We start from the raw sequence: 15306 nt of genomic DNA, 5'->3' as shown, positions 1-15306 counted from the left end.
AGGAGGGGTGTCAGGAGAAAGAAACAGGGTAAATGAGGTGTGTGAATGTGTTGTTGTGTTTCTGGAAAGGTTAGGAAGCTGTATTTCGCTACCTTTGAAGACTCATTAATTTTATTTTTTTTTGACGTAGGCTTTTGTGTGCTATTCATCCATTGCCCTTCTTCTAGGGAGGCTGGATAAATTCTCTTTGTCAAATGCAAAATCTAAGTTCATCGAGTTGTCTCGCATACGTGAAGCCTACGGCTTTGTCGGCCTTATTGGGAACGCGAGGCGGGGGGCTCTGCACTGGGGCGACCTTCACCCGTGGGGCCGGGGTGCTGCTCTGCGGGGGTGGGGAGAGGCATCCGAGGGCTCTGCAATACTCGGGAAGAGAAAAGCCGAAGCGTGTATGTCCGCCTGTGCGTGCTGTGGAAGGGATGGGAGGCTGTCTTTGTGTTTCCCCACCTATATGAATCTGAAGCAGTCCTTGCGAGGGGCTGCAGAAACAGTCTGACCTCTTAGAGCAGCGCTGCCTGCTCAGCAGTTAATAGGAAAGTAAGGAAAACGTTGTCAGCGGAGTATAGGTTTTGAAAAATAAAAGGATTTAAATCATTGGTTCCCATTGTCAGTGTTTTGGTTTCTTTGAGAATGAAGTCTGGAGGTAGAAGGGAAATTTCCGTCCTCTGTGTCTGTTTGGGTTCTTTGCCTTGTTTCACTTTAATTTTTTGTGGATTTCAGCCATTCAGAAATATTGTGACAGTCTATATTGTGTTCATGGGGTTGTATTGATTAGGAATTAAGGGGTTTAAAAATCTACTTGTAGACAGGAAAATGTTATGTGTAGTTTGGAGGTTTTATAGTGAGGTATGAATATAGAAAAGGAGTTGTTTCTCCCCACGCTCCTGCATTTTGACTGAAGCTGTTGGTTGTTTGGTTTGTTTGGGTTTGTTGTTTTTTTGGGGTTTTTTAAGTTACATATTTAAAATACTTATCTGATAGGAATTTACAGATTTATATTACTACTTTAAGAGTTCTGTTCTAGGGTAATTGCTTTGTTTTCCTTACATTTATTTTATTTTGTGCAGCATATCACATATATTACACTTTCTTACTGCGTTACCCTAAGTGTTACTAGTTGCATGGACTGAAGTGGTAAAGTGCTTCTGCTGTTGAGAACAACAGAGATGTCTGCAGGTGCATTTAAACCATTGTGGAAATAACAAGGAGTAAGAAACTGTATTCAAATAGCATGCTTGATAATGGTCAACTAATCTACATATTTTAAACATCTGGGGTTGTAAAAGTTTCCATTGTCTAAAAAGTGCATTTGGTCGTTTTGGAGCATAGTCAGCTGCTAGAAATGTTCTTTAAGCCCCCGTGTGGCATATTAGTCCTTACAGGCTGCTTAATGTATCATGCTCATCCTTTTTTCTTCTTTTCTAAAAAATAAAAGGGAGACTGTTCTAATTTTTGTCTGTTTATTCTTAATTCTCCTGTCAGCGTTGTTATTTTGAGATAACTGGAATGAAAATGTTTTCTTTAAAAGCAAGCTACTTCTGACGTTGCTCCTATCACGATATGGTTATGAAGTTCAATGGTTTTCTGTAGTGCTTCGGTCCATCTAGGAAACGACTGAGCCTTAGCTTGCTTTCTCAGCAGCGAGAATCAGCCGCTTTAACTCGATGCGTGCGGGCATTTCTTTTGCATCTCCGAAAAGTAGTTTAGAAATAAAGCTCCTGTTCCTTGAATAAAGAAGCTGGTGGGGTTTATGTACGTGCGTGTGTGGCTGATGTTGGCAATGGCACAGCTAAATCTTGGAGCGAGGTCCGTGATGAATCCGAGCCGCACGTACGGAGTACTCTGCTACAGGAGCTTGCTTTGCTACTTTTAACCAGCTCTTCTTCCAGTGCCCTCTAATTAGCTGCAGGTTTTTTTGTTGATTTTTTTTTTTTTCCCCAACACAGACTTATAAATAAATCAGGAGCTCTGTAGAAAGGGATAAATATTTAATAGTCTGGCCTTTATTTGCTTCCAACAAGCAGTGGTACCTTGCTACGCTTGTTCAGTTTACATTACGTTTGCTGATTTGGAAGAATTCTTGTTGACCGGATTCCCCAACAAGAAGGGAAAACATGAAGCTATGAGCGCTTTTCCATACTTGTGAGCTTTTAAAAAATATTTTTTAATATTTCGTCATTCTGATGAAATAAGAATGGTGTATTTTTACAGCAGAAGTTCTACACACCTGAAATTACCCGCGTTTGAAGGGGGTATAGTGCCGAGGAGCACTCTGTACTGACAGCCTTGTGGGCAAAACAACTATTTCCATAGGTGAAACCAAATGCAGGCAAAATCCAGTTAATTCACTGGGCCTCAGCCCTTGAGCGGAGAAAACAGCTTTTCTGACCAACACCGCAGTTCAGTCATGGGTCTCTCCGTGATTTTCTTCATGATGTTGACATTTGTATGCTAAGAAGTGGATTAAAAGTGACCGAATTGAACGCTGGTCAGTTGAATAGACCTTGGCCGCAGTGTGAACTGTGTGAACTGAACCCAATCCAGAGAAGCCCGGCACTTGTTGTGAGATGAGCTAGCTTGTGTCTGCACAAACGCTGTGGTGACTGAGGGTGACAAGACCTGGACGCGGTGGAAGGTGTAGGTGCGTGTTAGTTGTAGAAGGAGAAATTAGCACGTGGTGGTCAGGGTAAAAGAAGAAGCTTTGGTATTAAGAAGATTCTGAGTTAAAGGGTGAAATGAAGAGTCATATGGGTTGTCTTGGTGACCGTGTAACCTGCTGTCTGTAGAGTGGGTAGGTGCAATTTGCTCCTGGATAAATGCATAATTTAAATTCCTTATTTTATCTTAGTACTCATTACACAGCTCTCATGTTTATAAACCAGGTTGGCTTTCGGAATTTCCTGCAGATTTTGAAAAAATGCAGTCATTTATGATAGCATTTTCTCCTTTACACTCAGGCAGTTTCTTTTACATCTACCCTCGTGCTGAGGAATATTGAATATCCATAAGTGTGTTTCTCTTTCATGGTATTTTGATGTAATAGCTGCCTGGGACACTGAGTGAGGTTCTTGTTTGGTGAATTACTGCTGATGTGGGTTTCTGAGAGTTGCTTGCAAATGAGACTTTTCAACTAGGTCCTTTTTTGTTGTTTGGCAGCGCAGCGCATGCTTCTGTTGGAAAGTGAGAGCTTGTAATTTCCATCATGATTTCAGTTGAAATTTTAACAGTTCTTCCTCCAGGTGCACTTGGCCCTTGATACTTGAATGAATATTTTTCCCGAGGCGCTATTGTAATTAGATGTAATCGAGAAAGTAGAAACTCCATTATTTTGTGACAGGGGGCAAAAATGCAGAAGTGATGGGGTTTCATGGATAGTTTGTTTTTCTGCAGAAAGTTGTTATTAAGCAGCTGAGAACTATTGTCTGGTGCAGTTAAAGGTCTTGCTGAATCAGATACTTCCAACAGGAGATGCTTACTCATTCTGCGGTGCTTGAAGGCCTAGCCTACACTAACAAACTGACCTGTTACCAACCTGCGTAGGTGCCGAAACTCTCTTGTGGGTGATGTCGATGAGTCAAAGCTGTTTTAGTGCTGCTGTGGAGGATAAGATCCATTTCTTCCTAGCTTTGCAGGCTGTGACAGCGCTGATGGTGCTGGGGGGACTCTCTGGTGCTTTGGGGAGGTCCCTGGGAGGGGTGGCCTTTTCCCTGTGGTGGGGTTGGGTTCTGCGAGACCTGCAGGAGCGGATGAATGTGCCGAGCAGGAGGAGGGAGGCTTTGGGTGGTGGTGCTGACGTGCAAGCCGAGGTAACTTTTTCATTCATTTATATTTGCACTAAAATTATAGACTTTCATGTACCCTTTTTTCCTCCTCCAGCTTCATGTTTCCTGTCGCAGGTGGTTTAGGCCCCCCTCAAGGTATGTATGAACGTAACATTTTGAGCACGAAGTTCTGTACTTTGTTTAGATACATTAAACAACTTAAAATAGTTCTTCACAGATGCTCAGAAGCATGATTATTAATTGAACTCCGTAGCTATTTTTCCCCTTGAATTCAATACTGGTAAGATGACTCTTGCAACTCTATTTATAAAACTTTCTATGCAATGTTGCAGAAGCAGTGTTACCAGAATGCTAGATTAATTATCTAGGAAAACTGTATCTCCATTTTTAACCTGAATTTGCCTTTAAGATTTTTGTGTTATTTTGAGTGTGGTATTTAACCTCTTTATGCTTCATCTGCCAGCTGTGTATACCCATATTGTGTGGGTGTTGCAAGACCTGGTAAATATTTACAAAGCACAGCAAGACCCTGGGACAAGAGTCACAACCTGTGTGGAAAGTATTAATACAATAGGAGAGCCTCAGCCTTAAATTACCTTTGTTCTCATTCCTATTGCAGTGCTGTTTTAATTAATGGAAAATACAGAGAGAACATGTAGGGAAAATGGAGAGTTTTCTTATAAAAAATCTCAAGGTTTGATTTATGGGTTATTCCTGAGTGTGTTGCGTCCCTCCTGGAGTGCTTGTGTGTGTGATGTTCAGTTTTGCGTAATTATAATTATCTCATGGCGTGCTGGTAACAAATGTGCGTTAGTGTATGTCTCCCAAGATAGCAAAACATGAGATAGGAAAATACTGAAACATAATCCACTTGGCTTTATTCAGTGAATCAATATATTCCAGTTTGGTTTGTCCAATTTTGTTGAAGTTTAGCTTTTACTGACAAATACTGTAACCGTAATATATGTAGTGGGCTAATTAACCTACAGGCAAGTTATCCAGCCAGATCACAGAGTGAAGTTGCGTTGTGAAATGCTGAGTTTATTTCCCAAGACTTATCTTCAAAAGCTGCCAGTTTGGAAGTTCCCCTTTCAAGAGAAATGGACAATTATCAGCACCAGTCAACCTGGTTAATTAAATCTCATTAATTGGAAATGACCCTTTCAAAAATCATATGGGAAGCCCACAGAGAATCCTTAGGTTGGTGGGAGAATTCATCAGCTTTCTTGTTGGGAAAGCCTCGTAACGTTTCTTCCCTTAGACTGACAAATATCTAAGCTATGGCGATTCTGTGGCTGCCTGCAGTGTGGCATATCTTCTTATTTTTAAACAGTCCAGCAAGACTGAGAGGTTTTTCCTTTTCTTTGCTGGTTTAATTTAAAAAAAAAAAAAAAGGCAAAGAATAAAACCTTTAATGCTAACTGGGAGCTTACTTTGTTTAATGTTTCATTGTAGGGATGATTCCTATGCAACAGCAAGGATTTCCAATGGTTCCTGTCATGCAGTCCAATATGCCAGGCATGATGGGGATGAATTACGGTTCTCAGATGCCTCCTGGACCCATGACCATGCAGGTGCGTGGCGATGAAATGTGGACTGAAATGAGATACCTTGGTGCTTGTCTGGAAGGCGACAGCTGATGCCATAGTCCTCTCACAACTGCAGTGGGCTGTGAGGGTGGAACTTGAGTAGGAACTGAAGTGCAGGTATTAGTCCAAATGGGACATCATATTTTGTAGTATTCTCTTTGAAGATATTTCTGATAATTGAAAGAGTTCTCCAAGTTTCTCTGTCTCTGGATAGAGAGGGGGAGTTTGGCATGCGTTACTCACTGTTGTAGAGTAGAGAGAAATGAGGGTGTAGTGCAAGGACAGTATTAGTAATATTTAAAGTAACTTGGATGTTATAGCCCACTCAAAGATGTCAGAATCTGAACTTTGATTTCATTATACGTGCTATGACACCAAAGTGTGATAAGAGAAGCATGGTCTCTGAACAGGAAAGGAAACAAAAGCATCAGCAAGATGTTGAAAAGCGACCCGATGCCACCTACTCCAAAGTGTGGTTAGTAATAGTATTGACTCGTTAAGTAACTATAATTCAAAACTCCCACAACATACCCTTCTGTCTTCAGTTTTGCTTCATGCTTTTTCTTTTTGCTTTGGTTTTATGTACCTACCCTTAAGGTGGCATTTGTGGAGTATTTTAAATGAGACCTTTATAAGCTGATAAGAAGTGACTGTGTACACAATCTGATTGATCATGACCAATTCACTGAATTGTTTTATCCCGTTGTAACTCAAACGCTGGAGTTAATAGAATTGTTTCCTGAGTGTAGGTGGCAATTCATAAACTTTCTTTTTAAATACCTTGCTCTAGGGAGCAAGGAATGTCCTGTATGTTCTCACGTGAGCGGTCTTCCCATTTGTCCTACTTCCTGTGTTTCATTCTCATTCTTTTTCTTGTTTAAAGTAATTTTGTCTTTAACTCTGCTAATTGAGGAATAAGAATGAAATATGAGCAGCTAGCATTATGTTTTCTTTCTTTTAATCTTTTGTTTTCTATTTAGCACCATATGTGCTTATGTACAAATTTGCACTTTGCTGAAATTTAGTGTTTTGGCATGGCTTTGTAGCCAAATTGCTATGTGACAAATTGAATTTATTGTATCTTGCCATCTCCTTACGCTCCCTTTCCTTCACACCCCCACTTGGAATTTATTACATTAATTTTGTAAAATTTATAGTAGGAAGATGTTTTTATGAGAGCTGGTCTAAAAATAATAACTTTTGTTCTCTTCCTACGTGTTCTGATACCAAATACAAAATAAATGGTAAGAAAAACAAATTATTTTCTGGCCCTTTCTACATTAGGCAAGCTTTGCTGCTATAAGTGTGCCAGAATGTATTTCTCAGCAAATGTTTGTGATACAGATGCAATTTATTCAGACAAGTGTCCTCTTGGCTGTTGTCATACGCTGTCTCCCTCGGACAAACTATGTTTGCAAAACATCTAGACTGCATTTTGCCAGCATCCATTGTTTGTTAGGAGTGTGCACCTCCAGCCTGGAATTTAAAAATATTATGCAATGACTTAGAATAGGAAACAAAAACCCCAAGAAAACCCCAAAGCATGGTATGGAACTGTGTGTAGCGCCGTAGGATGCCTGTAACGTTCCTGCTCTTGATGTGGGTTGCATGGATTTGAAGTCTTGATTTTTGCGTTTGACCAGAAGATTGTCCTGTCTTCTAAAATCCTTTAAGAATTCTAACTCGTTATTGAGAGGGAAGAGTGCCATCTACTGAACGGCCAGTGCTTTGTCCTGTGGCAGCTAGTCTGTGCTCAGACACTGCTCTTCACCTATTCTTAATGCTCTTAATTTGATGAGATCTACCTAGTTTACAGTTTGGCAGGGTGCAATTGCCAGTGGTTTGGCTTTTTCTATGGGAAAAAATAATCTTGGAGTTGTATCATTTATTTTGTTCTAGGGTGGCATGCCCTTAGGGCCGATGCCAGCGACTGGAATGCCTTACATGGGGCAGGCTTCTTTCTTGGGAATGCGTCCAGCAGCCCCGCAGTACACCCCTGACATGCAGAAGCAGTTTGCAGAGGAACAACAGTAAGTGACGCTTTACTGACTCTTGGGAAATCTTTCTTTTTTTAAGGGGGAGATGTAGTCTGGAGGGGTGGTCCACACGGTAAAAATATTGATAGTTTCTCTGGAAAAGTAGTCCATTTAGGGCTGTAGAATATTATTGAGATCATTCCATTGCATTTGAAGGCCATCTGTGAAGTTAGTAGTGGCTGTCATACAGCTCTGAGGAAAAGTGGAGATGTGTGCACCACGCCATCTGAATTGGAGACAGAATAAATGGAAGAATCAAGCAGAAGTCTGACATGAACATTACTCAATGATCTTAAAGGTCTTTTCTAACCTAAATGATTCTATGATTCTATTGTAATGAAAAATTATTCTTAGATTTTTTTTATCACTTTACTTCAGGAAGAGGTTTGAGCACCAGCAGAAATTCTTAGAAGAAGAAAGAAAACGGCGCCAGTTTGAAGAGCAGAAACAAAAGCTGAGACTCCTAAGCAGTGTGAAACCTAAGGTATGTGCTATGTAATAAGTGGGGTGTTTCTTTCTTCAGGTTTTTTTAATAATGGCTTCTAATAGGATGGTCTCTTTCAACAAGCATATAAGTGGGGAACTTATATGAGACATCAGATTTCACCCTAAAAAGCATCTGGAATAGTCAGTCCTTTACACACTCTTGGTGTAATGTAAACACAGTCTGGTGTTGAAAATGAAATCAGCTTTTGAAAACAAACCAACCTGGTGTGTAACATTTGGGAACAGATTGAGTTTCTAGAATAGAGAATGCTTAGTTTCTTGTTTGTTAACTTTATCCAAAGTTTTGGACACTTGCAATGAGCTGGGAGGCTCTTACCTGCGAGAATACAAATAGCTGAGTAAGGTTTGTATTTTGTTCCTGTGCATAAAGCTATGTCTAAAGACCGAGAAACACTGTTATGGTGTAGTCTGCAAAATAAATGCTTTCTAAATATGGGAGTTATTGTTGATATGCTTCAGGAAGGTGCTGCCGGAGAAAGATGGGTTTAATCTAACAGCAGGCATTGCTAATTTTTGTACCAGAGAAGCGTGGATATGGATAGAAAACTGAGCTGTTCTGTGAATTTTTCAAAATGTGTTCTGTGGTGTTTCAGACAGGTGAAAAAAGCAGGGATGATGCTTTGGAAGCCATTAAAGGAAATTTAGATGGTTTTTCTAGAGATGCTAAAATGCACCCAACACCAGCATCACATCCAAAAAAGCCAGGTTTGTCATTTTTCTTATCTTCCAACTGAAAATAAAACTCCAATGTTTGAAATCTTCAGCAGGGGGAACAAATTCCAAGAAATGTTTTTATTTGGTGGTACAAAGTGAGTGGATTAACTGTTTTATAAAATAAAGTGTCATTCTAGCAACTGTTTGCTTGGTCAGGTTATGAGGGTGAAATATTAGATACCAGCTTTTATTAGAAGACTTGAAATCTTTAAAAGAGAGCTTAATGTGAAATATTATGGAAATTGATAATGCATTTGTTCTTTTCTAGTCAAAGCATTAATTAATGTTTTGCAGAGTGCTTTTGAAGCCGAGGAGTGCTGTACAAGCGCTAAGAATGATCAAAACATTGTATAATGACTTCGGGTACTCTAACAGCTTACTTGTGTACCATTGCCTGGGCATGGTCAAACTGAAGCCTTCTGTATTCTCTTCTCAATGATTACTACATTTGTAGCAATTGCTACTAAAGGTTTCCTAGGGGTTGTAGTGTAGTTTGTTCTGTGTCTAGCGTGAAACAAAGCTTATCCAGACAAGCTTTCTCCTGTATAAAATCTCTGTCTGTACTGTGGATTTGCTCTCTGATAATTTTGAAGTTACAGATGGTTTCTGACAATGTTCTGTTGTCTGTAGATTTGCCCATCCTATGTCAGTTCTGTGAAAATGGGTAACCACACAAGGGATCACGCAGCAGATTGTCTAAAGGAATACACATTTCTTACGTATCTTATGATAGAATATTGAGCTTTTGAGGATAAAACACTCCTTTGAGGGAGAATGTCCCCCCGTGCACACCTCCATTATGTCCAGTTTGAAATATTACTTCTTAATTTGTTTTGACCCCATATGTTAAAAACAAATAGAATACTTCCATAGCCAGTGTTAAGAATCAAGTTTCAATCAAAGTTTTTACATCATAAAAATCTGGAAGATGCATGGATGGAAGTGGCTGCTCAGTTCTACCTTATGTGTTATGCTGACAATAATAACTCTACACATCTCTGTCGAATAGCACACCCACTGCTGTCTCCTCTCACCCATTTGCTATATATACCTAGTACTTGCCACCTTTTTGCCTGTGAACCTTTTTCCTCATCACTTTGCATTGTGTGTTCATTCCATTTTACAGATCATCCCACATCATCCCATTCTGCTGTATCTGTTTCCCACTCTGCTTTTCTTGATGATGAAGAATTTAGTGACTTTATACAAGGGCCTGTTGAAATCCCCAAACTGGTGCCTCAACCCACCTCTCAGCCTTTTCAGCCTTTCCATTCTGCTGCTGAGGCTGGGCAACTGCTTTCAGAAAAGGCTGTGGTCCAGCCTCTCCCTCCAGTCCAGGCTCCAGTGTTATCCATCCTGCAAGGTACAACTGGGCAGGTTCCTTATTTTCCTACCTCTGCATCTTCACCCAATATCCATAAAACAGGTAACTCTAAAGTATCTTTTTTTACATGTCACCTTCTGTCATAGAGCTACACGGAGTCTTATTTTGTTGTTTGCGTTTTTTTTAATCTGGCTGAAAGAAGTAATATATAGACAATTAAGTAGAAACCTGCTGATCCATGGGATAGGAGGATTTAAGTCCCCTTCTTCCTTCCCTTAGAACTGCACTGTAAAAGCAAGTCACATGTGGATCCAGAGATTGTTAAATATGCATATGGCTGATCTTAAGTGAATTAAGTCTTGTGTGCTAGCATCTTTGTAAGTCTGTGTAGTAGAAAAAGATACAGTTGAGACAGTGGTATAGAAAATATTGTGCTAATGTGGAGTGCTTGTGTGCTTCCTCTGTTGGAGGCTAAATGGATGTTGGTGAGATTAACATGAAGAATTTTGCAGATGTAAGTAGATATTGGACACTTCAGCTACTGATGCCTAGATGACCATGCAACGGTAATCCTAATCCAGAAAACAGTCTCAAGTATTCCTTCTCCTACTTGTTGCTTTTTTTTTTTTGTTGCATTTGTTGTGTACGCATGGTAAGTAAAGGGCAGAATCAGGCTATAAAAGTGTTTGAACAGGGTGGTGCTGTTGGTCTGAGCTGGGACAGATACTCATCTTTAACTCATCAGTGGTACCAATAATACTTTTCCTTTGAAAGTGTGGAATTGCGATCTGGGTGGTTAATAACAAAATACAAATAATTCCTCCTGCTGTTTATTCAGGCTCTTCCTTGGAGGAGAAAGTCTTAGATAATGGCTCAAACGAATCTGAACAAGAGCAAACCAAACTTAAAACATCCGAAGTTGGGCACAAAGCCTCGGCTGCAGGCCAAGTTCATCCCAGTCTAACCATCAGTGACTGGGATGTTGTAGGTGGACATGAAAGTGGTACCACTGCTGCAGAGGTGCACAAGGCTTCAGAACAAAACATAGCAGTTGAAGAGTGTGGTGAGCAAATGAAACATTTGACAGAATTTAAATCTAATAAGATGCTGCTTGAATGCTAACACTCTGTACACTAATTCTAAGGCCAATCCTGCATAATTTTGCTCTGAACGCCTGCTTGAATAATATGTCAGTGCCTCCTGCTCCTTGCTAAAAGTATAACAACTGTGATTTTGCTCTGAACTTTTTCCACGTGAATTTACTGCTGTAATCACTTTTAACATGTTTGTTTAATCAGGTCTGCTGTTTTAAAATATTCTGTCCTCTTTCTTGGGGGGAAAAAAATGTGCTCTCTAAAGATTTTAATTTTAATTTAATTATTTAAGGAAACTTATTACTAAAGATGGTCAATGTCATGGTGGATTTTCATCTTTTAACTTTGAGGGGATAAAAGCTTGTTAGGTTAAAACTCTTAGCTGGTTAATACTTGTTTCCCAGACAATTCGCTGCTCATATGCATTACGTCTAAAATTATCTGTGCTTTAGGGATCAAAATTTCAATAGCTGGACTAGATGAAAACTTTTAAGCAAGCTTTAGTTCCAATTTGGATTTTATTAAAGCTGACTGTTGAATGCTTGGTTTTGTTTTATTCCAGTCAAAATAGATGCAAGGTCTCTGGTGCACCTTGATTAGTGTTCTGATGTTGTGGACTCAAGGGTTAGATGAAACGTGGGCTCCACTGTTGTCAAGTATGATAAAAATACATGTAGTCCTCTGTGTAATCTCCCTTTACTGGGAGTGAGAGGAGATGGAGAAGGGGAAGAAAGCTCATGGACTGTAGATAGTTGAGTTGGGCACTTTCTCAAGCAGTTATTTCTCTTCTAGAAGTACAATAACTTTTTATTAAACTCGTGTTCCTCTCGTCAGTCATTGGATATGTTGCTTTCAAGTGTTTTCTTATCCAATATATTTAAAAAACATGATTGGGTGAAATTAAATTATCTGAATGGACATTTTTAATAAGTGGAGGGGCTTTGTAATACACAGTAAATTGCTAAAAGTGACTTAACTTGAAAGAATATACAGCATGAAATAGGAGCTGTTCATTTATTCATAGTTTGGTCAATTGCATTGTTCATTTTCTACAAATCCAACATAATCTGATGCATGATTTAAAAAAAAAAATGGGGGAGCTACAGAGGGAGACGGGAAGCTGCCCTCGTTTGAGAGTGTGAGATGATTGAGTTTAAATACAGCCTGCAGATGAAGGTGGGTTTGGAAGCGATTATGTAGAGCAACAATAGTTAAGAACAGTTCCAAATGTTGGTAAGGGTGCTTTGAAGGATGAACTGAAACACTTTGAGGAACAGAAGTTTAGCAGTTAAGTGATAATGCTGAAAAATGGCAGACCCATAGTCACCTGGATATTTTCAAAGTTTTGAGTAAGAGTCTCCTATCTGTCAACTAAATACGGCTGAAAATTCCTTTTCACGTCTCGTATTATTTGATTTTTTTAAGGGGCTGAATTTTATCAGAGAGATTCAATGGTGAGAAGTAAGAATGCAGAAGTGTATGGAAGGATGGCTAAAGCCGAAGAATAATGAGATTGAAGGAAGTAGCAAATTTATTTTACTTGGCTGGTGAAATGGAAGGAATTGCTTATATTAAAATGTGCTTGGAGTTGTGGGATGATTAGAAATTAGACTGCAGTCAGGAGAGAATCCATGTGGAAGATGAGGAGATGCAAGGGCACTGGGAAAGACAATGAAATCTGAAATTATTCTGATTTCTTTTGTCAGAGCTCCGTCCAAGATAAGCGTAAAATCTGCTGAGAGAGCTAGATAGGAAGTAAAACCGCAAGACTGAGGGGAAGAGGCTACGTAGTGGAGAAGGAAATAAGCAATTTGCAGGGAGTAAAGTGTGGCAGATCACGTTATGAAAGCCTATAGTAGTGAAGGCAGCTATGATGTCTTCTGGATCTGAAGACTAGGAGCAATGGGGCAATGGATAAGTTTTTGGGAACATGGGAAAAGATCTTGCTGAGATTCAGCCTAATAGGCCATGGATTTCCCTGATCAGGATGTTCTGGTGGAACGTGGTGGTTCTTACGGCAGGTATGAGTTTTTGTTCCACAAGTAGCCCTAATAGCATATAATTGATGGGAAGGCTAAATCTGATATGGCACAGAACTGCTGCTATGGAATTTTGGGAGACAATGAGACTTGAGCTTCTATACAACTCGAAATTAAGAGGGAAGCAAATGAGGAGCTCCTTATTTCATTATGTATATAACCATATTATTGCTGTTACTGCCAAATCATTCTAGTTATGTTGAAATACATGTTCCTGCAGTAGCTGTTTTTCCTCTGAGCACAGCGATTCGTACCTGAAATCTTTGCCTGAAATGCTAAATGATACTGACTGACTACGATGTAGTGTCTGAGATCTTTATACTCTGAATCTGCATATCCTAATACAACTGTCTGTCTTTTTCTTACTGAATGGAATACGTTTAGGAGTTGGAGTATTCCCTTCACAGGACCCAATTCAGCAAATGATGCCTCCTTGGATTTACAATGATACCTTGGTCCCAGGTAAAAATGAAAGTGGGCATTTAGCCAAGCAGGCAGTGTAAGGTGTGAGTACGTGTGCTTCCGTTGCCATTTATTGATTGAAGCATTATTCTTCAGTCATTAAATGAATCCTGTATCTTTGATATGTTACATATTTATGGTGGCTTTATCTGCCTTTGAAGAAGTATGGATTTTAGTCAAGCATGTTAAATGTTTAATCTAGAATTTGTTATGACAGCAGATTATGCTAGTAGAGGTTGTGTTGCTGATAATACTGCTTTCGTGGGTAGTCTGATTTTTGGCCTGGCTTATAGTTAAGCAGGCTCACTTCTTAAGGCTATTTATCTTATATGTGCAAATAACACAGTAAATAGAAAATGAAATGCTGTAGTAAATATTGATTACACTGAGGTTTAAATACATAAAGCTATATAGCTGTCTTTTTATATGGATTATCCTGCAATTTCATTAATGAAACATGCTTTGAAATGGAGCACTGTCTTTTTATATAAAATACTTATTTGCTTGTGTTAAACTTGTCTGTAAGGACCATCCCATAACGCATTTAGATGAAACATGATGATACAATATAATGCCAGAATGCTGTTGCCTTACCTTACACTTTGAGTGTTACTAATTTGACATGATGTTGAGTTTGAGACAATATAGAAGAGTGATCTTAAATTCACTTGAAAACAGCAATTGTCACTGTCTAATACTGACTCTCTCTCTTAACAGAGTTGTATAAGAAAATTTTAGAAACCACTTTGACTCCTACTGGGATAGATACAGCTAAGCTCTATCCCATACTGATGTCATCTGGCTTGCCCAGGGAGACTCTTGGACAGATATGGGCTTTAGCCAACCGTACCACCCCTGGGAAGCTCACGAAAGAAGAGCTCTACGCCGTCCTGGCCATGATAGCAGTGACTCAGGTACGACTAACGCTTTGGAGGTTAGTGCAAAAAGGCAGTTCACTTAACTAATCTGCAGTAGTTTGCATGTTGGCACAAGTGGCTGGTGTACCACACCTGCAGTAAAATACTACTACTCTTGCAGTCCAGAGCAGGAGCTCCCCTTGTACCTTCAGTGGGATTATAATTTTGTCCCCTGCACTTACATTTCAGTTACTCCTTTCTTTAGTTTCAGTTGGAGATAGTTCTTGGATACACCTGCCAAACACATGTGTGTCTATTTCTGGTAGAAAATACTGTCTGTTTTCTTCTGTTGTATACAGATCTGTTTTCCTCAGACTATGTGGTTCCTGTATCCTTTAATCTGTGAATAGCTAGACTTGGTACCTCTCTCCTGAACTTTGGAGTGTTAATTTTAGGCTTCCATTCTTTGTCAGCATAGTGTCATCTTGTAGTGATTTATTTCCAAATACCAGCCTTGTATGAAAGCTAAGGAGTATGTTGAGCAGTGAGGATTGTAGCTGAGGTAGGTTGTGGGAGTGGTGGGTGGGAAAGACAGTACGGCGCACACCAGGTTCAGCGTAGCTTTGCTTGCCAGTGCTGACTGGGTTGGTTTGCTAAAAGCCAAACAAGAATGCTGTCAAATGCCTCTGCCCACCCAGGCAGGCGTCATTACCCTCCGTGGAACTCCAGCAGTCAAGGTTTTGAATACAAGTCACTTATACCGGCTCTTGATAGCATGTTTTGCTTTGGAAGGTTTACTTGAAGCTTGACCAGTACCCTGCTCTTTTGTGATTTCAATAATGCAAACTAGAAACTGGGGTGAGGATGCAACGCGCCTTTTTGTTGATGTGTACGTGTCTATACGG

The 15306-nt window shown here is 39.8% G+C and overlaps 1 protein-coding gene across 6 annotated transcripts in view; it reads left to right on the top strand.

Annotated features, from left to right (window-relative positions):
* SYNRG (synergin gamma) overlaps positions 1–15306 on the top strand; it is a 43819-nt gene that overhangs the window by 799 nt on the left and 27714 nt on the right. For 2 of the 6 annotated variants that reach the window (XM_054847511.1, XM_054847510.1), the window contains exons 2-10: positions 3874–3914; positions 5235–5353; positions 7268–7398; positions 7783–7888; positions 8505–8616; positions 9752–10051; positions 10788–11012; positions 13467–13544; positions 14262–14458. In XM_054847511.1, the coding sequence (XP_054703486.1) occupies positions 3874–3914; positions 5235–5353; positions 7268–7398; positions 7783–7888; positions 8505–8616; positions 9752–10051; positions 10788–11012; positions 13467–13544; positions 14262–14458 (1309 nt within the window). Of the gene's footprint in view, positions 1–3873; positions 3915–5234; positions 5354–7267; positions 7399–7560; positions 7703–7782; positions 7889–8504; positions 8617–9751; positions 10052–10787; positions 11013–13466; positions 13545–14261; positions 14459–15306 lie in introns of those variants that run through there. The other 4 variants (XM_054847516.1, XM_054847513.1, XM_054847512.1 and 1 more) reach the window with 3 other exon arrangements.

The sequence above is a fragment of the Grus americana genome, chromosome 19 (assembly GCF_028858705.1).
Source record: "Grus americana isolate bGruAme1 chromosome 19, bGruAme1.mat, whole genome shotgun sequence".
NCBI classification, from domain to species: domain Eukaryota; kingdom Metazoa; phylum Chordata; class Aves; order Gruiformes; family Gruidae; genus Grus; species Grus americana.
This window is presented reverse-complemented; position numbering and strand designations above follow the sequence as displayed.